Source organism: Echiichthys vipera, assembly GCF_963691815.1.
Source record: "Echiichthys vipera genome assembly, chromosome: 13".
Taxonomy (NCBI): Eukaryota; Metazoa; Chordata; class Actinopteri; order Perciformes; family Trachinidae; genus Echiichthys; species Echiichthys vipera.
This window is the reverse complement of record NC_139838.1, coordinates 21381537-21407465: the sequence shown is the minus strand read 5'-3', so window position 1 is coordinate 21407465 and position 25929 is coordinate 21381537. Positions and strand designations below refer to the sequence as shown.

At 40.4% G+C, this 25929-nt stretch overlaps 1 protein-coding gene across 1 annotated transcript in view; it reads right to left on the bottom strand.

Moving 5' to 3' along the window:
- Positions 1-25929, bottom strand: part of LOC310955990 (dolichyl-diphosphooligosaccharide--protein glycosyltransferase subunit STT3B) — a 75176-nt gene that overhangs the window by 27663 nt on the left and 21584 nt on the right. The window contains exons 2-4 of the mRNA XM_083926069.1: positions 14552-14660; positions 7183-7470; positions 535-600 (exon numbers count right to left, since the gene is read on the bottom strand). Coding sequence (XP_083782195.1) covers positions 535-600; positions 7183-7470; positions 14552-14660 — 463 coding nt within the window. The remainder of the gene's footprint in view (positions 1-534; positions 601-7182; positions 7471-14551; positions 14661-25929) is intronic.

Below are 25929 nucleotides of genomic sequence, written 5' to 3'. Positions count from 1 at the left end.
GTGTTTTACTTGAGTGAAAAACAAGTATTAAAAAAAGAGAACGTTTTCTGTGCATGACAAAATACATTTGAACTGAAAAGAATTGAACTGATTGTTCATGGACATACAAATGTGCTGATAATTTTGCTTTGAATATACTGCAATCCCTTCTCTTACTCAAATAATAGGACAAAGAATGGACAAAGGTTGTTAAGAACCCGAAACAGAATTGGTAAAAACCTAAATTATACTGAACAAAAACGGTGATTTTAATCAATCCCTCTCTCTGGTTGGTTGCCCAGCAGTGAAACACACAAAAAACAAAGCACAAAAACACATCATATATTTATTTCAAAAGAAAGAAGGGTGTAAAAGCAGAGGACACAATTTAAAATAAATTAAGTTTAATAAAAAGTATAAAAGATGGGCATAACATGTCATAATGTCATCTTGACTAAGAATTCCTGCTGACATAAAAAAGAAAAAGACTGATTAAGTCCAATCCCTCAATTGATAGTGTGTGCCCAGTGGGTTTGTGTTAATGTTTGAACTCACCATGTAGAAATAAGAAAGACAACAGCCAATAGTCCAGAATACAGAGCCCGTTTTCACTGACTTCACCTACGAGAGAGAAAGAGAGGATGTTCAATAAATCAATTTTCTTCAACGTCAAATAAGACATGTAGTTTGTGTATCCGGGCAGTAAAAGTACCCTAGGATGCACATTCTCTGTGGTAATGGCATTGTGTTCTCCTTCAGTTGCAGATGTAACATTTTTAATCTGGACTAGTGGTACAGGATGACCTGTATACTACAGGTTCACTCTGTTTGCTAAAATATCATAGATTCCACTGTTATTCACCAGATCATAGAATATAAAAAGACATTTTAGTGTGAAACTAATGTTAAAATGAAAATGCGTAAAATACATTTAGAATGGGTTAAAACGCGCTACACATTCATATTATGTGCATCCTTAAAAAGCATTTTAGTCATAGCACTTTAGCAGAGGTGGAACAGCCAGCTGTGGCTAGAGAAGAGCAGTTCAGACTAGACCGACGAAAACATCTTGTAAACAAGCTCTACTTCCCCGCCACAGGCCGATAAAGCAGGCAAGTGCTTACACACACACACATTAACATTTTAAAACACACTGAGACAATGACAAAGCTACAAACGCACACAGGCACACTTAACTGCTCTTTTGAAACCTCAAACTAAGGGAGACAACAGGGGGGGAGGGCAGATTGTCCAGAAGCTTGATTACATCCAACATAGCCCGAGATCTACTGATTAGGGTGAATCAATGATCGCTGGACCAAGGTGGTCCCGCCTCGCCCAAATGCCCAGCTGAGCGTTACAGACAGACCCATGGAAATTAACTGCACGGATAGACACACTGGAGCTGCTTCATACTGTTGGTGCATGAACAAAAATAAACTGTCCTCCAGCGGTGCTTTCCCTATGTGATGAGGAGGTCCACAGTAAGTAGGTCTGTGATGACCTGATTACAATTTTCTCCTATATGAAGGTGGAACTTTTGTTGTTTAGGGGCATTTTTACTCTGTTTGGGTCAACTGGAGTAAAGCATCATACGGATGACATTTATAACTCTAGAGATTTGGGGGAGCACATACAACCCCCCCCCATACCAAAGTCATTTACAGGCCAAGTTACTTACTGTTTTTCACTGCACTCCCACTCCTATACATCCAGTACAGAGAGACAAAATGTTTTTGTTTTTTTAAATGTATGTGTTTTTATACAAAGTTACATTAACTGTTTAATGCAGTCTAATGCATCAGTCTTGCAATAAACACTGAAGGAATTAAGGAAGGATTTATTGCTGGGCTATTTTATTAGACTACATTAGTTTAAACTACTGTAAAGTGTAAACTGGCAACTGAGTGCACACTGCCAAAGGCACAACCACCAAAACACTTTCCCCTAAAATGGCTCCATGTTGAGTCTTCTTTTGTTTAGGAGTAAAAACGGGTATGATGACAGATTAGGATGACAGCTTCGGTGTAGACTGCTGTGTTTTCCTCAGACAATATTCCTGCTCAAGCTGGGCCAAAGCAAGTGTGCAGCTTCGCTTTGTCCATTCAGAGGCATGTGCATGTTCAACTGGTGCCTCGAGCCCTTCTTCCAACTGCCTTCCCAGCCTCCACTCTCTTTGTCAAGACACAGAAGTTACACAGTGTGATACCAGTTCAGCTAATTAAATGTGAGCCAAGAGAAAGTGTGGAATTATTGTTATAACAATACAGGCATGGTGCAAGGGGGTTACTGGAAGTGAGGGAGGCAGTGCAACTGTGTATGTGTGTATTCATGTTACGAAGAGCTGTGGCGTTGAAAAGAGCAGCTCTCCTGGGTGTGAGAGGATTCAATTATAGATTATGGAAGAGTGTGTGTGTGTGTGTGTGTGTGTGTGTGTGTGTGTGTGTGTGTGTGTGTGTGTGTGTGTGTGTGTGTGTGTGTGTGTGTGTGTGTGTGTGTGTGTAAACAGAGATTAAGCAAGTGGAGTTGAATGGGTTATTAACGGATAAAATGAAGGAGTCATATAATGAAGGTTGGGCTGAGACATGAGAGCCGCTCTGTGCGTTTCTGCCACGTGCAGTAGGAGACGGTGGTGAAGAGACAAGCATGAGAGCGGGAGAAAGGAGATACAGGAAAAGCAAGGTGGGAAGAACAAGAGAGAAGAGGCAGAGCGCAGAACACAGCTGGAACAAAACAATGGCAGAGACAAAAGAAGACAAAGACAATTAAAGAGAGACGAGATGGAAAAAGACGGAGAGGAGCAAAGGAAAACGCAGAGACAAATGTGGGTAAATGAGACTGATAATGGGAGGCAGTGGTGCATGGCGGGCATGATTGTTTTTCAGGGCCCTTGCCAAACAGAACGGAGGACGTGGTAGGTGAGTGGAGAGGGATTTTTTCGACGCCTTCGATGATGACTCATCACCTTAAGAGGCAGTGATGGCTGCTGCGAGGAACACCTGCCTCACTCGGTGATGTATTGTCCATACTCACAAGCTGACAAAAGACCATTATAACAGTGCCGAGACAAACAGATGTCCATAACACACTTTAATGCACATTTCCTGGTGCGAGACAAATGATTATGGCAGCGGTTTTGGGGTTTTGAAAAGTTAAATGAGCAATTTTTGAGATTCCTGCAGAGTTATAAAAATGATTTCAAATGGACACAGGAGGAAAGAGACAAGATGTATATGGAAATAAATGCATAGGATGGGTAAGGTTGAAGGCTTTTGTTAACATCCAAAAACGCCAAATATTATATAATGTTTTGTAATACCTGCTGTGAAAATAAGGAACCTACCTACCTCTCTACGGAGGCTGACAAACATTACAGTTGTTAGGCAGATTAGAGTTATGATTTGGGTGTCAGGACCTGTCATGATTCACTTATTATAGTGATTCATATTATTTCAAACATTCATAAAAAGAAAGTCAACATCACGTCAGAGGGATTACTCATTTAAAAAATCTAATTTAAACAGGAAACAAGTAGAGGGTATTATTTCATAACACGGTTCATCTAAGTTTCAGTGCAGACACAGTTCACCTGAAGTTCACCGTTAACTGAATGTCTATATATGCCTCATCTCAACTTAAATTTCTGACATCCCTTTGAGGTTCTCTCTGCACAAACTTCAACAGGCGTATTTGGTTTTGGCTTAGTCACGTGATTTGTCTAGCGTCACAATCTAATCATCGTTTATCAGTCGTTTGATGTGCGTCCAATATGTCTGTGAAAATTGTCATTACGTGATGGGTTAGTCTTTATTGGTCTCAACAATCTGAGGGTCTGTTCCCACCTTAAATTAAACACTATTACAGGACTATACAGATAAAAAAAACTTCACTTGAAATTTGATTTAAAAATGTGTGGTATGTATTTTTTTGTATATACATGTCCATACAAAAGTCTTTCTATGTGCACATATCATATGCATTTCTTAAGTATGTTTGGCTACCAAATATTTACTGTATGTTTGAGGGCGTAAACTCTCCCACTGCCACCATCAGCTGTTTGGTTTCACTTTGCTGAGGTGGCACACAGACAGAGTCAGGTGTGTTTTATGGTGACTTAAACTATAGACACATCAGACATGCTCAGCCAGACACCTGGCCATCCAACCGTAGGTCATTGCCAGATCAGCGACAGTGAGCGAGTTGTTCTCAAGCTCTAGCTAATGACTAATACCACTATGAAACCACATGCAGAAATGCATCAATGCAGGATTTGACAAAGTGACATAAACAGGGAGGGCTGAATCCCTGGACAGATAAAAGCTCACTTCCAACCCGGCGGCAACTGTACTCCCAAGCTTGTTACTCGGTGACAAACGGCAGTGAGGCATGTCGAAATTCCTGCATCACAGCTTTTACCTGGATAAAAGCCTCCCATGTACAGCGGGTCTTTACACTGGAGCATAAAGAAAAATCAAAGCCTTCAAGGTGAAATAAAAATTGGACAAAAAGCCTATGAGCTACCATTACCGCTCACCGCCTATGTGAAGCATAATGTAAGCTCTTTTCTGTACTGATACAACTTTGACGGTTAGTCAGTTATGAATACTACATTTTCTGCTCACCAGCTTGTCTAACATGGGCTGCTGCCGCCACTCAACAAATGTGTGTCTCTGCATATTTCTACCCTTGAAAGTCAAATGACAGTTCAATTAAATATTTACATTAAACCTGGAAATAGCAAACAAATTAAAGACAAATTTAAATTAAAAATGTTGATGCTGCTTTTCACTTCCAACCGGAGCAAGAGTTTTGCAGCATCTACGACAACAACTAGGTTTCATTTGAAGCCCCTTAACATCTTTATGCACACAGGAGATGTGAACAACGACAAGTGACAACTCAGATTTTTCGTGTTAACGAATTACAAATCTGTGACAATCAGGGAAACATTCCTTTGCATTTGTTGTGTGGGTAGTTTGGGCTTAACTGTGAATCTGTTACTGAATGCAGTAATTATAGAAACACAGCAATCACAGAGCATTTATGCTGCAGATGAGCAGTTTTGTATGGCCTCCAAACGAATGTCTGCATAAATGTGGGTCTCCAGCAGGTCTTGCTCGAGCTGTGATGGCACTCTTTAACAGCCGCAGGCGGTCGTGTTTGAACGCTGCAGGTCAAATGAAAAAATTATCAATGAAGTATAAATTAAACTGGAGCTTTATTTGCCTGCCTTATTGCTGAAACACTGGTACAGTTGATGTGAACCAGGCATGAATAATACATCTCTCTACAAATACGCAGCTACAGTTGGTCAATAACAGATATTTGCATGAGCCTCCAACAGGATTGATGCATCAAATCGGATATTACGTCTATATATATATTACATCTAATCTTATGTTCTTCCTAAGAAAAAACACTAATTTTAGAAATCCATGTCTTTCGAGTAAAGCGCTGCGAGACGCTTGCACAGTAGAAACCTCTGCAAACAGTCCTCTAATTCACTATGATGTACAAACGGGTTGCAAAATAAACATTTTTGTCCAACGGCAAATGTTCAAATTTGACCAGCCACCAAATAATTACCCTTGGTTTTTTTGGCTGGTGGGTGAAGCAAATCTACCAGACACTCTTTGGTGCTAATTTTGGACCCTCCTACAGTCACTGAAGGAAATCTCAAACTTCAAAAACCCCATTTTTACTGCTTATCAGGAAACATTTTTCATCTCAAGTTTCCTGTCCACATGCTCACATAAATCTTGTTTCCGGTACTATCATTCTTATTTTCAGTTTGAAAATAAAGCATGCATCACTGAAGGGAGGAATACAAAAATCTTCAATACATGTCAAGGTCAACTCCTGTAACAAGGAAAAGAGGGATGATGAAAAAACATGTTTGCAAAGCAGAGTTTGGCTGCGGGGCTGTAAGACAGCTGCTGATGCAACTGGGAAGAGTGGACACACAAGTACAGTGAATCTCCCGACTTGAAAATTTCTTTCCTTCCACGTACTGTAGGAGACCATCTTTGGAATTTATTCATTCACTCAAGGTCTAGCTTGCAAAACAAGGATAACCCGGAGGAATTATGTTTTAAATCGCAGGAGAAAAATATTTTTGTTACTTAAAAAAAAACCCAAAAAACTGACCTTATTGACAAACTGTAGGCAGGTAGGTAGACCCATTTAAAATTTAAAAAAGGAAGGTCAATTGGGAGCTATTCAACGTTTAACCTGAGATTTTGTCAATTATACTCGTCTGACTCACTGGATGAAGACTGTTTGGAAAAGCCTGCTGTTGGCCGCCTATTTCAATCGGCATTCTCTATCTTCACTTTCTATTTTGCAAGGGCACAGTCGTTGTTTAGTGCTGCCCAAGACGACTGTGATTGGAACTTGTGCAGCTAGACTTTCTCCAGCGCTCACTAGTTAATGATTCACCGCTTAAAAGTTAACCAACAATACAAATTTTGACGGATTAATAAGATTACTGTTAATACTAATTAATAAATCAGTGTGTTTCAGCTTTGTGTCTCCCTTTGTCGCTCCATTGCTCTCTTTTGTGAGCGCCGCCCTGCAGCTGGTCCTACACACAGAGTTAGCCAAGCAGACACACAGCTGAAAACCTTGCAGACTGTAGAGACATGCTTGTAAGTATGCACCGTGGACGGCTGCAGACTTGTACCAGGAAAGTGGCTGCATGTGTCGACGACAATGCAGGGAACATCGTGGCTGAGCAGCTGGTACAAGTTTTGCAGCTGTTCACCAAATGCAAAAAGTATTTACAAGTCACTCTCCTGGACGGGTGAACTGGAAGGCTTGACTGTCTGTTAATGGTTAATGACCGGTTAACAAGGCTTGGCTATCTGTCAAAAAAAATAAGTTTGGATATGCAAGACTAATTCTGCTCTTGAAGGACATGTTACTGTGAAGGTTTTACAGTCCAGTCCAGCTCCACATGGTCGGCAAAGAGGCCCATTGTGTCTTGCAAGCTTATGAATATAAAAAAATTCAACATCTGAGGCCAGGGAGATTGAAAATAGTGCTGCAGGGAACAAGGGAAGGAGTAGGCAAGGAGTAGCAACTTCACCTGTGTCTGTTTATGTAGCAAAACTTCAATAAAAAAAGTCTACATTACGATCACATGTTTCATTTTCATGTACAGTTCATTTTTGCGCCTTTCCATCAAGTGACAAGTGTACATACCCATAGGTAGTAGGTGAATTGCAGGGCGAAGATGGCGATACCCTCATTATCGAAAGAGCCTGCGACAGAGCGGGAGATATAGCCAGGCACGATGGCGATGAAGCAGGCCGCCAGCAGCCCTGCACCCTGGTTCCACAGCTCCCGTGTCAGTAGGAAGGTAGAGATGGCTGTCAGACCGCTGAACACCGGCGCCAGAAAGACACACACGTCACGGATGTGGACGGTGATGTGGAGCAGGTTAAGTACATAGTGGATGAGGCCAGCGGTCACCATTAACCCTGGGTATACCTGAGTGAGGGGGAGGGAGAGAGAGGGGGGGTGGGGGGTGGAGACAGAAAAGAAAATAATGTCAGACACATGTAGTGTAATGATCAGTTAATCGACTGTTTTAATCACCTTTTGAGTAATTTTCCAAGCAAAAAAGACAAACAAAAAATGATAGATTTTATTGTAAAATTTGTATCTTTGGGGTTAGATATTTGTAAAAAGGCATTTGATGATGTAAACCTGGGCTTTAAGCATTTTTCATTGTTTTCTGATGTTTGTGGACCGATCAATTAATCAAGATAATAACTGGCAGATAGATAAATAATTATAATCTTCTGATGCAGCCCTAGACGAAGGTGATAGTATGTGAGTGAAAAGACAAGTACAAGATGAGAGGAAACATGAAAAACATTTCTAGAGAGAGAGATGAGAACATTTCTGAACATTACAAACAGGCGGACCATGAAAGATAACAAGCTGCATTATTATCAATATATTTTATTGACTGACACACGGGCTTTTTTTCTATATCGTATCAACACACACTTCTTTAGAGGCTCATTCACTTGTTACTGTATATGAAAAGACTCAAGTCAACAAGATCTGCCTCAGCACGTATTTGTACAGCTAACTGATTGATTTTGTTTTTTTTAAATGCCCATCAAAAATTTTCCAGAGCCAAAAGTGAACTATTTGGAGTGCTTGTTTTTTCTGACCAATAGTCTAACAACGGAAGACATTTAATTTACAATTACGTTAGAAAAGAGAGAACCAGCTGCTCCTTACATTTGAGAATCTGGAAATAGCAAATGTTTGGTATTTTAGTTAATAAATGACCATAACATTTAGTCTATTATCAAAAAAGGTTGTATTGTTGCCATGTATAGTCACTGTCCACGAAAAGTTATTATTAATTAAACCCTCTACTCAGTCAAATCTGACGCCTGAGTAGGCGAGGCCTTGTGGCCCCCAATTAGGGCCCTGTGCAGTAAACTGGCTGTCTAAAGTAAAAACAAGGCTATGTTCAACGTGTGAGTGATGCTCCTGATGTTTGCACACTGTAGCCGCAGTCCATGCTCTTTGCCTTGCCGCTAATAAACTCAGGTCTTCGAATCTCTAATTAGCCGGTGCCTAAGAGACCCAATCTTCATCCACCATTCTACTTCAATGAAAATCGACTATGTCTTGCCTCTCGGCTCTGAGGATTGGACTCACGGTCTAATGGAGCGTTATCATACCATTTACAAACTACTCTTGTAATTATTAGCCATTTTGAACTCCGTGGTAGGGCCCACTGCCCAGGTCCCCAAAACATTACAGAGATGTGCAGTGTTTTCCACTGATGGCTGAAAGTCTTTGTGCATAATTTATCAGCACTTTTCTCCAAATTGGCATTCAAGAATGCATTACATAGCCTGTTCATTACGAAAATATCATCAACTAAAACTGACAAAAGCAGTTACTGAAAATGCACTTGAGTCATTGTCCTTATGGCAACAAAGATCAGTTTATTGGCTTGACAGCCTGCTGTTGTTATGGACTGTCACATTGGAGAAGCCTTCCCTACTTATCTACAGTTCAGGAGAAAGAGCAACTGACATTCATCCTCTAGGGAGTGGAGGGTGGGTGAGAGGAAATAAAAGGGAGCGGACAGTTGGACTGGTCTAAGCAGAAAGGCTCTGAACTGTCACATTAACGGATACCGGCACGTCCATCTTCCAAACGGTGTGAGCCATTCGAGTGCTTAGAGACTTAACGCTATCATACACAATTAATGAGGACTGTCAGGATCATCTGTCTGATTTTGAATAAAAAAGGGGGGGACGAGATAAGGGTAGGAGCAAAGCATGAAGGCACAGTGGAGGTGAGAAAAGATAGCCAGACATTACAGAAAGGGGCAGGCAGATAGTAGATGAGAGATGACGAAAGATAAAGAGGCAAAGGTGAACTATAGTGAATGAAAGGAGAGAGAGGTTATGTTAAACAGAGTGCAGGTGGGTAGAAAGTTCAGTGTAACAGAAAAGAGTATCGTTAGTGTTCTCATGTAGAGCAAAGGTGGTTTTATGAATTCCACATGGAGCCAGAGGGGTCGCAGTCCACCTCTCTGCATGGGAAAAGAAACGGACACTGTTGCAATGTCAAGAAGCATTTTTGAAAAGGAGGAGAGAAGGTAACTTTGTAACCCATAAAGTTTTCAAAACAAAACCCATGGATTGTGACTGCGTCATGGGCTCTGAGATACACCACACCGATCTGAGATGAACCCAGCCCCTGTACACTTCCCTGCATGTTTTAAAAGCATACGCTTGATGCAAGCAAGAGCTCTCACACATTCATTTTATGATTTGAAGGCAGTGTGGGAGTATACTGAATGCCCTTCTTCCCTGAAGCATGTCTGTGTTCTGAAAATTATCCAGCTCAGTCATGCAAATAAGTGGGATTTTGACAATTAGCCTACACAGTAAATGAGTGAGTGACTTTCTGTTGCTCCAGCAACTACCATCACAGTGGCTTTGAACAAGGCACCAGATTTTTCTGGCAGCCAATCCCATCTCAGCCTCTTATATAAAAAGACACAGCAGGTAGAAGTTTAAAATGGACAGGGATCTATCACGGAGCCAGCTGGTTGTAGCTACCTCTGCAGGAGCTCTTTCAGATCTCCTCGGTGCATCAGTTCCTAGATCTTGCTCTACTTTGCATGGATTTGCATGTTATAGGGAGACATTTGCATTTAGTATGGTCACAGAATGACCCACCCACCTGCTTTTGAAATTCCCTGGAACCCTATAAGGCAGAATGTGACCGAATGACCATCTGGCACCAAACTTTTTCCAAGTCAAATGTAGGTTGTCAGCAGACAACTATAGAACAACTAAAAGACTACATTTGGTTTAAGTGTCAACAAAAACCCCATGAAAGAAACATGAGCAACAATGCATAAGTTCATCTCGCAATACTTCCCTACCCTGTTTATGGCTCTCAGACTCAAGTCCACTGTTCCCTAACTAAGGGTTTAAATCTTACAAAAACAAAAGAAAAAAGGTTCCAATTATATAGTAATCCCCAAAAAACCTGGGCACTGTAGTTTCTATCAAATGTTACTCAAACAGGAGCGAATAAAGCATTTGTCGGGGACTATTTTCAGCTGTGAATTAATACACATTTGGTGAGCACGGTGGTGCATGTGAAATCAACTCATAATGAACGATGAAGCTCATGTTCATTCATGGTAATGACCGAATGTGTCACCCAGTGAAACCGTGTGTCTCGCTGACATGTTTTTAATAGTGGACAACAACAATGGAGCTTTATGGCACAGAGAAAGAGGCCGTAAAAAGCTTTTGCTACACACGATACTTGTTAGTAGTATATTTTTCCTGTTGACAATAACAAACCATAACTTTAACAACATCTCCCTTTTCTGATGCTTCAGGCGTTCTGCTGAAGTGCATCCTTCTGCGGGACGGTCAAATTCAATTAGGTTGGCAAAGCGACATGAAAAGCAACCTATTGGTTCCAGTACACTAGTTTATTCCAATTTGAACAGTATCATCTCCCTTAGTGGCACTGGTGTGTGGATGCAATCATCCGTCGATACTTTAAAGAAATTATTAACACATGATGCAAAGACAACATGGCTACCATAATTGCTCGGTAATTGCATTGCAAGACACATCCTGACCATGCAATCACTCCACAAATTATACCCACTGAAACTCCTCTGCTAACACATTTTCTAAACAGCTCATTTAAACACTTCCAAGAAAAAGATATCACATAAGATAGGCCCATACCTACCATTATTTTTTAGCCTGTTTTTATTCTTAATGCATTTTTCACAATTGTATATTGCTTTATTCTAGGTAAGGCATTGACATGTTTGTGGATCATGAGGTTTAATCTGAAATAAATGTAAGACCTTGTGGCAGAAAATGGATGTTGAAGGGAACAGATTTAATATTCATAAAGAGAAATGGTCTACAGATAGAAGCCAGTTCTGCTAGAGGAAGTAATACATTACACTGATGTAACTGTTCATCACAGCACCTACTGTCCTCCCACCTCGTACAAAATCCTCTGATAAAGCACAAGTTCTCATAAGTCCTTGGTTTAGTTTGAGGGTAGTCTGCTGAACAAAATAAAGCACTTAATTATGTTCAACTGGAAAATGAATCGACTTTAAGTGAAACCAAGTGTTTTTATACTCATACATTCATGAAATGTAAATAAAAGGCACACAGAGGACAGATATGAGCTGTGAATGCTTTGTATGCTGATTTGTAAGCAGGAGATAATGCGTTATGCAGCCCAGGGATCTTCCAAATATCTTTAAAATCAACTTACGGCAAGACTATTACTCCCTCCGATTCCAATTACCAGCCTAATTATGACTTTCAGCTTCCACCTGATGGGTACAAGGTTGAACCCCTGTATCCATGTACTGTAACAGAACCAGCACATCCAGTATTACATGCTAGGCCTGTCATATGCAATTACCAGGAGATGACTGTAATTGCCTACGGCAGATGAATGCTGATTGACAGGTTTTAAATTCCAATTCCTTGCGTTTCTTGTGCAGTTGTGAATACTATATTCAAACATTTGCATGTAGCATGGCTACTTCTCCTGCCCTGCACCATCTGCTTGGTGCTGTTATAATAATAACATCTGATAGCAATGCACAACATTAATGTGCACGGCTGTCTCAACTGTGCAGAGGAACTCTTCAATCAACCTCCATGGAGACAGGAAGAAAGAAATGGAGAGAAGAGAAAGAGAGTCCCGCTACAGGCACCACGGATCAGGCTCTATTCCAGCCTCTCAGCTGAACCCATTAATGGAACACACTGGGAGACATTTCGCCATTTATTTGGCACTGAGAAACTGGAATTATGTAGTCCTGATGCATCATTAGCTAGTGCAATTACAGTGCAAACTGGTAGGTTCATGAAGCTTGGTTAAAAGAAAGAAGGCAGGTGGGGTTGTTAAAGGAATGAAGGATATGTCAAAGGTTCTTTACTCGCACAAGCCTCACGGTTCACAAGATGCAGGGCTGAGAAGATGAGGTTGAGATAAGAAATACCCAGTGGAAGCGAGGCGGAGGAAATGGGGGATAAATTGCGTGGAATCGGCACATTGCATTTTTCACTGGAAAGGGTCAATGTTTCACCACAATTGTTGCTGCTGGTAAACAGGGAGGCCAGGGGCAGCCGAGGGGAATCTGTCACCTTAACAGCTCACTGTTGCTACTGGATTGTGACTTAAATCCATGCTGCCTGGCGGAGACTTATTGGGCTCTATGGTATCCCTGCACTGCCTTACCTAACCCCAGATAACCCCATGCTGAGGATAACCATGGCACCAAAAAAGATCCAGTTCCCATTATTCTTGAATTAACCACTAATGAGGACATAAATTATCTGACTACAAATAAATATCTATGAGAAGTCATGATGTGCTCAAGAATATTATTATTTTTATTATTATTATTATTATAGTGTTGTCTACCTAATCTATATGGAAAGAGTCCCGAGATAACTATTGTTATTATTAGACTCTAGGAATAAAATTGACCATTAACAGAAAGTATAGACATAGCTGAATCTTTTTCTGTCTGGTATCACATGTAAACTCTGCAATTGCCTAGAGCTACCTGACAATATTTATTCATGGTGGCCATATGTACTTTAATATGATTAAGTATGATTTAAAGCCTGACTGTACTCACTGATGGGCTGACAGCAGACACTTTGGTGCTCTGATTATCCTTTAATATAAAAAGGGATTGTGACTGCAGATTTTGCAAATTCCCCACACATTCCTGCCTCAGTTAATATAAACTTCTCCCAGCCATCCATACCTTTTTTTGCCACCTAAGTAGGTCAAATTCACTAAGGCAGCACACTAAGCAAAGAAGCCCAGACTTCCTTTTTCCCAGCCAGCAACTCCCAAAGCATTTCCCAGGCCATGTGGGATGTTTTTTCCCAGGTGGACAAGCCTGGACCGTCTTCATAGGGAGATGTGTAAGACCCTTCCAGATCAGATTCACAAACTGTCTCTTTTTAACACGAGTGAGGTGTGGTTCTACGGCAAGGTTGTGTGCGTCAATCCATAAGAATGAGCCCAGAAAGCCTTTGTGGAAAAACTCATTAAAACGGCTTGAATCCGTAATCTCAGTCTTTTGGTCATAACCCACCCAGAGCTCATGACCACAGGTGAGAGATCAACGAGTAAATCCAAAGCTTTGCCTTCAGGCTTCGCTCCCTCCATAGTCAAGTACAACACCCACATGACTGGGTATTCTGTACCAATTTGCTGTTCGATCTAAGGCTCCATCTTACCTCCACTTATAAACTAGATCCCAATTTACTTGTACTCCCTAACCTGAGCCAGCAACTCCCTCCAAAGCCAAAGGGGGCAATCTATCAGAGTGGCATGGTTTTAAGTTGCTGACTCTTCTCCCCACAGTTTTATAGTCTGATGCGAAGCAAGCTAGTTCACACCAGAGGTCAGAGTCTGATTAGGCCAAATGCGCAACATCAACAAAATGTGGCAATGCAATCCTGTGATTACCAAACTGGAAACTCTACACCTCAGCTGTGCCTTCAGATTGCACCATAAAAATTATCAGGGCAAACCTTTGCAGAGCCCAGTGTCAAATATCCTTGACTTATTGCTGTGGATACACACACACAGCTCTCCTCCACTACAAAACACTCTGCAGGACATGTTCATAAACTATTTCCAAGTACCAAAAAACATAAAATGCTGGGCAAGCTCCATGACCTCTCAAGTATTCTTCCAGGAATAAGGACAGAAGCTGCACTGCTCCTCCTCAATTAGAGGTTCATTAATCGCCTGGAGCGCTCTTTCCGGTACCTTTGCGCAAGACCCCCTGGAGAGGCTGAGTAGTGTGATACACCAAGAGCTGAAGCACATATTTTTCCACCACTCATTGTCTCGTCTCATTTCAATGATTTATTTTCCTTAACTTCACAAAACCGCAAATTAATCTGTATTCCTCTAAAGAATTGCTTAAGAATGAAACAAAGAATATTGCTTAAAATGGAGCTTAACTGCGTCAATATTGAGAAAAACTTACTGTGCCACCAACGATCCTGCCCAAGGGGTACCAGGCCCTTTCATCAAACCAGTTGAGGAACTCGTAGAAGCCATTTGTGGTGAGATGGTGTGTTGATCTGTAATTGAACCTGAAGAAACAGAAGAGAAAGAGAAGAGGGTTGGCTGAGTATAAGGCAAAATAACAATCACACAAAGAGAAGAAAAATCTATTTCCTTTAATAGACCATATTTCTTTCCAAAATGGCATAGCTATTGACAGACCAGAAAACACTTAACTCTAGGAAAGAAAAAGGTTATTTCATTTCCAGGTTTTCTGAAGGCGTTCTGAATGGGTAAGACTTTGTCTTGTTAGAATAGAAATGATAAAGCCTCCATTCACTATGTGTGCCTTTGTGCTGATGCCAACATCTCAGGTCAGGCTTCGGTTAAAGAAGAGAGATGAAGGGCACTAGCACATAGTGTGGCATTTCTCAAAACAAAGCCTGCTTATTGCTTAGATATTTCTAAATGCAACCGCTGGCATGTGCTGAGGTGACAAAGGCATACAATGTGGCTGGTGTTGGAGCAGAGAAATAATGTTGAAAAAGCAAAACAAAACAAAAAAAACCCATAGAATAAATGTAAGTAATATCACAGCAAACAGGCCTTGATTCACACTGTAGCTGTGGTAAGCTGAGGGTGCTGGAACACCGTCAAGCAGCAGAACGAAAGAGCTGACACCATTGAGCAGACTGCTGCCAAAGACTATGAAGCAAGTGTTCAGTAAATTTTCAGAGGCACCTCCTTCACTGCAGAGCTCATTAATGTGGGCTGCTGTATGGTATGAACAGAGGCCCATATATATCATGTAAGACCGTATAGTGAGGTAGAGCAGTTTTTCAAGAAACAATTATCTGTTCTCTCAAATAGAGATGTACACCAGAGAGGACAGGAGCTCATCTGACATTACTAATCAGCTCTTTTAACAACAAAAGAGGTTCTTTGGTTCAGACTATATCAAGTAGGATATTATCACCCTACGAACAAGGTAAGGTTATGCTTTTATGAATTTGAATCTATGAATACATTTCAGGGGCATTTTGGCGATAAAGACTAAGCTTATTGTGGACTGTAAAGAAACGTCAACAACACAAACTGTAACACAGACCTGTCAACAGCCCCAAACCAAATCAACAGCATTTGTTCCCTTCCATCTACTCCACAGCTTGAGATTCATTAGGCTCGTATACAGTTTTAGATTGTGTGTGTGAATGCATGTGAGGAGGAGAAACAGCAGCAGAGTTGTCACAAAGCTGCTGGAGTGTGTGCCACTTACACTCATGATCGGGACAGTTTTCTTTAAATTGGCTGAAATGATGTGAAACTTATAAATCATCACTATGCCTGCTTCTCCTATACCATCTTCACATCGCACCTGAAGCCGCAGCCCCCCTCCCTCATGCAGTGCATTCCATCCTGGCTATTTTTCCCTTTCCGGAAAGAGCATATGGTAGCCAGACATTAGTAATTTCAAACCCACTGCTCGGAACTGGTCTCATTTTTATCTTGAGCACCATGCATCATTTCTAAAAGATCCAACTTTTGCCGATCACCAACTTCACTGTAAACAAGTGCAACTCTTCCATTTGAAGATGGACAAAATTTGTTTATTGTGTTTATGTAATACATGTAATATTGGTGTTTTATATGCAGATATAAACAGTCGGGCTCCAGGCTTCACTGAACACCCCCAACATTTCCATGACATTTTGACATTGTATTGATTGTCCATAAATGGAAAGCAATCTCCAAACTGAGTGACTTGTCAAATTCGTTATGACTGCAGTTAATCGTTACATTTTTTAACATAAATTATATGTGCAATATTCTCTATCTCTTAAATGAAAACATCTCACAGTACAGCTTATGGCGAACACACCATACAGCTGGAATATAAGACTTACACAAAAAATAATACATTTCCATTTTACTTGCATGCATTTATTTTGGCTAGAAAAATTGACACATTACCACCTTTAAAGCTCGTTTTACCTCACACAATTTGCAGTGGCCAACCAAATCGCCCTCTAAATCAGATGGTAATCCAGACAATACTGTTGTTCTTTCACTATGTGAGTATATTTCCTTAAATACTGAGGTGTGCAAAGAACCATGAGGTTACAAAGTGCAATCTACAGAGGCAGCCAGGTGTGAGACTTTGTGAGAGACTTTGAATGCAGGTGGAATGCACCGGCCACTTTTGCCTCACTGTCAAATCAGCGGGGCAGATACAAAGCAAATTCTAAGAAAGCCTTCTTAAACACAACTTTACATGCTGCCAAGCCCCATCCACAAAACCCATATTTCAATGATTTCATGGACAGCCGAGCGGAGTGCTTTACCCGTGCCCTTGTCACTTTGATGGGGCAGATAATGTAGCTCTGCCAGGCACATTAGCAATTTAATGCATAGCTGCCAATATGGTCTCAGGCCACGGAGCACATGATGACTAGTGATGCCACTTCAGCTCCTCCACCCGCAAGTGAGCAGCACACCTCTAATACCATAAAAAAATGAATTAGATTGATAGCTATGAGGATGAAGGGAAAATGCCCCCTATATCAACCCCTCAGATAATATCTCAAAGCAAAAATGAAAATTAGGACTGCCATATTGTGCACTTTAGATCTCTTGTGGCCACCTGAAGGCATCATAAGTCATTTTAATCAAGGTCCGTTTCACTGATTACCAGATTTCCTGTGGAGAGATAGGGCCATCATCATCAGCATGACTAAGTGGGCTCCACTGCTGTTTACAAGCCTGGAATGCCTCATTCAGTATCGACTACATAATCAGATGCATCATTGCCTTTTCCCCACTGGTTCGTGATATGGTGAATGTCTAAACAGACTTCTGGTTCCAGGGGTGTAATCAGCACCTTGACTAATTAGCCACCTCTGTCAAACATGTAAATGAGAACCTGCTTGGGGATCCAGAAGGCAAGTGAGCACATACAACACAAAACCAGACACCTGTCACATGGGTTGGTTTGAGCATTGCCAAGGTGTTGCCATTGTTTGTTTTTTTAAAGGCAGCAGTCTTGGAAGTTGATACAAGTATGAAACAAATTCAGAGAAACCAAACAAGAGTAATAGACTCAGGGTCCACCTTATGGACACATTGGCAGGACAGATCCTCACTGGTACGGTGCAAAAACTAGAATCCCCTAATTAAGAATAGCCTGATGAACCAGACCTACCTGCAACCCCAACTGTAAGTGTGGTATTCTGATTAGGCCCCTAGAGAAGCCCCTTAAAATGTTATACAAAACTTTAATAGGATTACAGCTATCTGCACCTTACAGATTGTTTACCTTTTAATAGTCCCCCAATAGGATTTTCTGGTTGGACTACCTGAGAATTGCATGATAGTTAGTTTTCAGTCACCTTCCCATCTTGCCCCAAAACTAATACCTCCATGTTGGTGGAAAGGGTCACACTAACCAGCTCACTGGACAGCTGCCAAATAGCTTTAATAGTGCTGAGTGTCCTGCATGCCTGCCATCACCTGACAAGATGAGGAAAGCTGGCATATCATCTAGCGGCTGTATCACTTCAATCTAAGGGAGGGGTGTATGTGTGCGTGTGTGTGTGTGTCTCTTCGTTCAATGACCCAGTAAGGTAATTGCATTCTGTGGATGTGTGATGGCAATAATGTGCACATAGTACAAGACATCACTTAGTAAATCTGAAATTAAATATTGGCTGTAATTACTAGCCTAACAGCTTATGCAGTAAGTTAAATGAGGCACTGTCTCTTGATGGGTTGAGGGTTGTTTTTAGAAACCGGAGCAGCAAAAACACATGACAGTATCATTGGGAGATAAATACCAAACATGCAGCCAATTATTCTGCCACATTAACCATTAACTAAAATCCCAGGCAAAAAAAATAACAGTATTCTATTTTTTTTTTATGTATGCGAACACTTGCTGACACTGCAGGGAGCAGTCTTACAATTGATTAATGAGTCCAGAGCTCATCTTTTGAGATAAAGAGGTCGCGGAAGAGCCATTTAATCACAATGCTATTGGAAATTATTCCACCCAAAAGATTTTTCAATATAAAAACCCTCATGCATGCCTGAAACATAGATGTAAAAAGGGTTTAATTTTGTTCTCTTTTTTTGTATTTATTTATTTTTCTTCAGAAACATCAACGGCCATCTTAACTGTTAAATTATTTCAGTTACAATCATTCCAGTGGATTTTCATAGACCAAAAACCCTCCATAGGACAGTTAAAGGGTTTGTAGAGACAATGACATCAGTGCATACAGCATACCAAACTGGACAAACCGGTTAAATTGATTAATTGAAAAATAAAAAAGAAGAAGAGAACTGTGCGAGTAAATTCCTCAGCCAACATTGAAAATCCAATTAAAATACTGGAGTGATGAAATATGTATTTGGATCAGTGCTTAGTGTTAGATTGATACAAAAGTGCCCCTCTAATCTAAGCTTTTCTGAATGAACCAGCTGGCAATGGTAACACAAGCAGATGGTTTCTGTTTTTGTGCCTTGGTTGGGTGTAAGATCATCATGTCAATATGCAAACAGCCAAACTACTGCCTTTTGGAACCAATGGATGAAAATTGAAAAATGACATTTCATCCTGAGAAAAAAGACATAATGGCATAAATAATGACTTTCGGAGGGGAATAGTTTCAATACACATTACCGTGCTACAGCTTTAACGGGGAATACCTATTAGACACAGTACAGCTTTAAACTAGCATTGTTTATTTGCTCGGGCACCACATTCTGACAGTCAAAATAAAGATTCCCCCATAAAACTGTTTGGGTTGTAAAAAAAAAAAGGCTGTTGCTTGCAGAGTTATTCAATTTTGAAACTGTAGTCTGTCTTACAGGATGTACAGAGCTGGTCTGGCGTGGCGCCGGATGTCAGGCCCCTTCCACTCTGCTATCAGTTTTGCAGTGGCAGTGTTGCCGCATCCAGGACTTAGAGCCGAAGAATGTGATTGGTTTAGAGAAATCCAAACAAGCTTAGACTGTTTTCCCCCATACTAGAATATATACTCATGCAGTCATAACCAGACTATTCACATTGTAATGATAAATAGAAGATAAGCTTGTGGTTTTTGATTTCGTATTTTAATTTAAAGATAGTCCGTCTAAGTCATTTAAAGACAATTAGACAATGAGTGTTGTATTTTCCTGACATCAGATTTATAGGAGACCAGAATCACTGCTATTGACATCCTAATTATCTTTTCACAGACGCACAGACTCTTATTCACACCTGTGTGAGAACAGTTTAGCAATACCTATCAGGATGACACAGACTTATAATGCCTTGCGGGTCTTACAGAACAATCGATCTTGAATTAGGCTATTTTCTTAGGCAAGCTAGAGAAGATGCTTACACAAGCTGTAAGTAGACAAGGAAAGGCCCTGAATAATAAATTAGCCAAACAGGGCCAAGAATGCACAGTGATCATGCATGCAGTAGTAGTAGCTCTAAACCGGAACAAGTCTGAAGCAAGATTGCAAATCTATGGCCATTGATCTGATTTAATGAGGTGGCTGAGCGCACATGGCTGGACATGACTGGTGAAGATCCTAAACATTTCTGATAAAGTCATACAATAGGTAAAAATACAAAAAAAACATAACACATATATTTAATTAGATTACGTTTCCTTGTTTTGCAACGTTATAAAATTAAGTCTTGGGTCCCTTTTGGCTGTTAACTTGTGATAGGCTAAGCTCGTTCCACAACGATAGACAACGATAGATAACAGCTAGTCTTATAGTACAACTTTATATAGACGTCTAAATTCACCTGAATACCATGGCTCTTAGCGCAGTGTTAGCCTGGGGTGGGGTAGCTATTTTTAGGTTTAAAATAGTAAAATACTGGACTGATAAAAGATGTATTTGGATCAGTGCTTAGTGTTAGATTGATACAAAAGTGCCCCTCTAATCTTAGCTTTTCTGAATGAACCAGCTGGCAATGGTAACACAAGCAGATGGTTTCCGTTTGTGTGCCTTAGTTGGGTGTAAGATCATCATGTCAATATGCAAACAGCCAAACTACTGCCTTTTGGAACCAATGGATGCAAATTGAAAATGTACATTGCTTCTTAAGGTAAAGAGACATAATGGGGTGAGTTATGGCTTGTGGAGGGGAACAGTTTAGATACACATTATTGTGTATAGGCCAAGCTAGTTTCCCAACGATAGACTTTGACTTTGGCTTAGATTTAACTGCTAGTCTTACGGTAGGACTTTATATAGACATCTAAATTCACCTGCTTACCATGGCTCTCAGTCCATAATTAGCCTGGGGCAGGGTGGAAAACTTTTTAGGTTTAAAATAGTAAAATAGTGGACTGATATATGTATTCTGATCAGTGTACAGCAGTCCAAAATATCGCACAAAGACAAAAAAAAAGCTGTTCTTCAAAAAAATCCAATTGAATAATCATCTGTCATTATCTGATATTTCATATGCTAAATAATATATTAAAAGCAAAAAAAACATGTTAGTTTTGGGCCCATGGGACAAACAACAATGTTAACACTAGCAACTTAATCGTATTTACAGTATGTATATGATAAAAATAATGTACTGAATAAATTCAATTACTCCCACGGTTGTACATGCACAGAACATAGCAATGCCTTGTTACCATTAAAAAGAAGAGAGAGAAGAAGTTAAGTTACTGACTAGGCAAGCTTTGCTGAAAACCACTTAACGCTGTAGTCGTAAGCAACAATAGCAAAACTTTAAAACAAATGTGTACAAAACTTGAAAGAAAGAGAAAATGGTGAGTATTTAATCTTCTTGCATTAGGGGGAGGCCTGCTGCTGCCAGTGGAGGGCACATGACAGCGGTGGTCTATTAAGAAATTTCAAGGTACACAGAATCATTTCACACTCCACAGCTTCCTGCAGTTTGAACTAAACTACAATCAGGTTGGTGATCTAAACAAAGCAGTTGCTCAGTTTGACCTAGCCGCTCTCTATGATCGGATGATGAAGAAGAATGTGCCCGGTCAGCTGAGTCCAATAAAGCCAACTGAGATAGAATACAACCAGCATTTTAGTATCCTGAAGGAACGACACCCAAGTAGGATTTAAGAAAAAACCTTGATGTACTGTGCAGTGTGCACCTTTGCCTGATGTGACACAGCACACAGACTACGCCTACTGCAGACACGGATATGCATGATTATCGTCACAGTGAAAACACAGAAGTAATATACAACAGCAGAATGTAAGACAGATTAAAATAAAGGTTGCGTTGATAATGCAGTTGGAGATGTGAGTTCAGATAGGAAAGAAACAAACTGGCCTATGATTTGTGTCTCTCCCTTATATGTAAATTGAGGTGGAAAAAACATAATACAAAACGCATCAAACTCACTGCTGAGAATTTTCCACATCTTTCTGTCGACAAAAATTCAGCATGTCATTGGAGTTTCACTAATGTCCATTTCATTACAGGGAGCAAAGTATTTTTTGGGTTGTTCAGTATGTGATAGAAAATTGAGGGAGAACATTAAGGGACTAGTTTTAGAAAAAAGCCGAGAAGAAGCTGAGAGTGGGGGTCAGCCATAATGGGTTGAGATCGTCATCATTTTAAATAACTGTAGGCTGATGTTCAGGGAATCCATCAATGACAAAACCATTAGGCCACTGTGCATTTTGTGTTCAATAACAATATACAGAGGTGACCATGTGGCAAACAATTAGCCATCTGGAGCTAGGTTAGTATTGATTAGTAATTAAAGAAGATAGATGAGACATCTGAACCCCAACAAGTATTGGTTTAATACCACAGCAATTACTGTGCAGAATGCAAGTCAGGCAAGATAGGGGTATGAGTGTAACACGATGAGGCAGCCTCCCTTACACCCTTATATCCACATTAAGCTGATAATGTGCCGAATGTAATCTACATCGCAGCTTAAAGAAGGTTTAACTGATGTTACCTTGATCAGTCTTAAGTAGCTCCTATCATACACTTGATATTCCACTGCATATTTGCAGAAATGCAGCTCGAACTGTCAGAGTTCAAAGCAAACTGATCTTTTTTTTAAATATTAAGTTCCTCTTAGTGTGGGCTGTAATATTATGAATTCCCAACCAAGATTAGCTTCACATCTTCCAAGGATGTCCCTGACTGAACCAAGACATGAAATTTGGACAAAGCTGTGGCTACATAAGCAAAGCCTTCACACAGGAATCCCCTCAATAGATGGTCAAGATAAATTACCTTACTTACCTACAGCAATGAATTCTCCTGCTAACTCACTAAACGTGTTTAGGTCATTTTGTATTCCCCTCAGTGAAAAGGCCAGATTCAGCAGAGTTGTTGACTGTACTATTTGCAGAAAACAACTTAACTATCACCCTACAACAGCTAATATTATAACCTATACAGAACCCAGGCTTTTAGCATGTGTTACAGTACTTTTCAGCTCCAAAAAAACTAAATGTCAGCAGTTTACTAACTGGTGAGCTGGTGCATTTTATTTGAAGCCTGTCAACATTTAAGAGTGTCTAAAATTTCTGGGGTAAATCCATGATTTTGAGCCAAAATACTACAGTTAGCCATGCATCTGCATATAACTCCCCCCAAAAAAAGCTCTGAAAAGCCCCGTCTAATGAATATATTGGGCTGACAACTGATGAGCGGACTTTTGCAACAGATGTTATTGTGACAGTCTGTGCACACTATGTGGATGCCAGATGGAAAACTGTAAGTGTGGTTCTTTGCACAGGGATTAAGAGCATGCACAGAGAGGAGTTCCCCAACTGCAATGCGGAAACAAAATAATGACATCAATGTTATATACATTCACCACAAATAATGTAGCAATGTAGAGAAAATACACCTGAGAGGTATAAACTGTAAATGCCCTTAAACCATAATTATTTTGTCTAAAAAATGAATGATGCACAGCAGCTCACTTTACTTCGTCAATGACTGCAACTGAGAGCACAAACAAGTGTCAAACAAGGGGGAAATAGTCAATAAAGAGATTTTCATTAACACTTTTTTACAGTAGCCTGAAGTTGAGATACCTGATGTATTTTTACAGCTGAATTATTTGATGGTTTCATCTTATTATAAAATAAAATGCACACAATTACATTTCTAATGGCGTAAACTATATCCAGATCTCTTAAGATGAGAAAAAAATGTTAAAAAGTGCATACTTTCCTGAATCTAAAATGCACTAAAAAAACAGGCGAGCTAAAGGGGATACAAGGAATTAAGTCTATATCTATTTTTGTCACTAAACTTGAAATGCTGTACCAGTATGTCAGGTAAGCAATGACTCTTAAAGTGGCAATAATCTATGTTTTAATAACAACGTATGACAATGGGAAAGTAATAAGACGCTGTGAAAGAGATGGCTCATAGTGATGAACCTGCAGAGAGTTGTCATCCGAATCTGCACTTTCATTTGGCTTTACAAAGCTTGATTGCGCATTTCAGCTCATCGTTTCCATGATGTGTTCACAACTCAGCAGACAGAGAATTATCATTTGTTTAAAAGGCGCCAAATGTTAAATGTTCAGGGAACTTCATCTTGTCTCATTTAGTTTTCTTCAACCACATTTTCCTTAAGGTCACAAACTCTCCTCCCTAAACTCTTCGTTAAGCATTTGTTCAGCCAGTAAGCCGAGCCACACGCAGTTCTGAATTTAGAATTGTGTTAAACATCTTCAAAACAAGAGTGATTCAAAGCAACTAAAGCCTGTGCTTGAAGTCAATTTAAAAAAGGTAAGCAGGAAGATGAGAAATGTGATGTTTCCCAAAAGCACAGAGTCACTGAATTTCAAACTGGGGCGTGTGAATCAAAGGAAATGGATGAAAGGCATGCCAATTCCACATTTAGCCAAGGAGTCCACTGGGGCACAGACTTCCCTTTTATCAAAACCCACTGTTTCCATCAACCAAAAATAGGGAAGGCACTGGGAGAGCCAGGCAGAAACAGCAGGCAGCAGTGAATCCCAGAGATAGGGACAAATTGCTGGCACACAGAGAGCGTTGCTGTCATAATGGGCGCATAATCAATTGGATTTCACAAACAAACAACAAGGACAAACTACAGCAATAATTACAGGTCTAATCATCACAGGTTGAGATCTCTATTAAAGCCATTCGCATAAGAACTAATGTCTGAATGCTAGGGTTGGGCACATAACACGGGGGACTTTGGGTTGGGGGGGGGTGGGTACTATAACTCCGTGGGTACTGTGGGCTACACGGCGGCTAACACAAGTACTATGCAAAGACACCTGCAGTACCAACACAGCTCTCTGCCAGAATCAACCCCCCTGTAAAGAAAATACTGAAATTTTAGTGTTAAAGTTTAGTGTTTAAATCTCATTGCGTCTCGTTTTCATGGACGTAATTTGTTACCTTTTTTGTAACAAGGCTAAATGTTTATGTCAAGCCTGATGCCTTCACTCACATGGCACAGTAAACGGTTTATTCATCCAACAGTAGTAACGGTATCGGGTATTGGCCGATACTCTTAGCCCAGGTGTCTGTATCAGATCGTGAAAAACTGGTTCGGTGCATCTCAAGTAAATAATGGGGAAAGTGAGAGGTTTGGACTGAACCAATTAAATAAAATGTTTTGTTATTACAGAGAGAGTAAAGTACCGAAAAAAGGTACCACTGGGTATCAGTACTAAACTCCAGGTACCAGTAACGGTATGTGAACTGTTCCCAACCGTAGTGTTTAGTCTTACAATTGATGAGGTGTAATGAGGAAGGCAATTAACATGTACAACTGCTAATGATGTACTTGGGTTAGCCCTTGCTATGGGTGTGAAGGAACACAGCTTAAAGGCAGTAATACTTAGAAAGACCAGATTTAGGAGCTACACGCAAACCAAATCCACCCGCTGTGAAGCTCTGGCCTGAAAATCCTGCAGTGAGGGTAAACTGAGGGCAGTTGCCCACAACCATCTACAGCTTAAAGGCATCTTATCTTCATCCAAACATCCGCAGAGAAAGCTGGGAACGGGAAGAAAGGGTTCTATTGAGATGTCCCAATGGTCAAAAATTAAACCATAAAACTGGATGTTAAAAACACAGCTGTGGACAATTATGCAGTCTATATAACAATTGATTCCACTGGACAAAAAATAGTAAGTGCTCTGCCTTTGAGCATAATGGTTTTACTATGAGCTGTACAGTCACTAAGAGACAGTGGAGACAGCTAGTAAGACATTTACGCCTCATTGGCTAAAACATCAGTCCAAGACGTTTAATAACACTCCCGTCAAGAACATACAGAGCAATTTAAACCACCTCTTTCTGAAAACTCAACAATCATTAAAACAGTGCGCCGACATCATAACACAAGG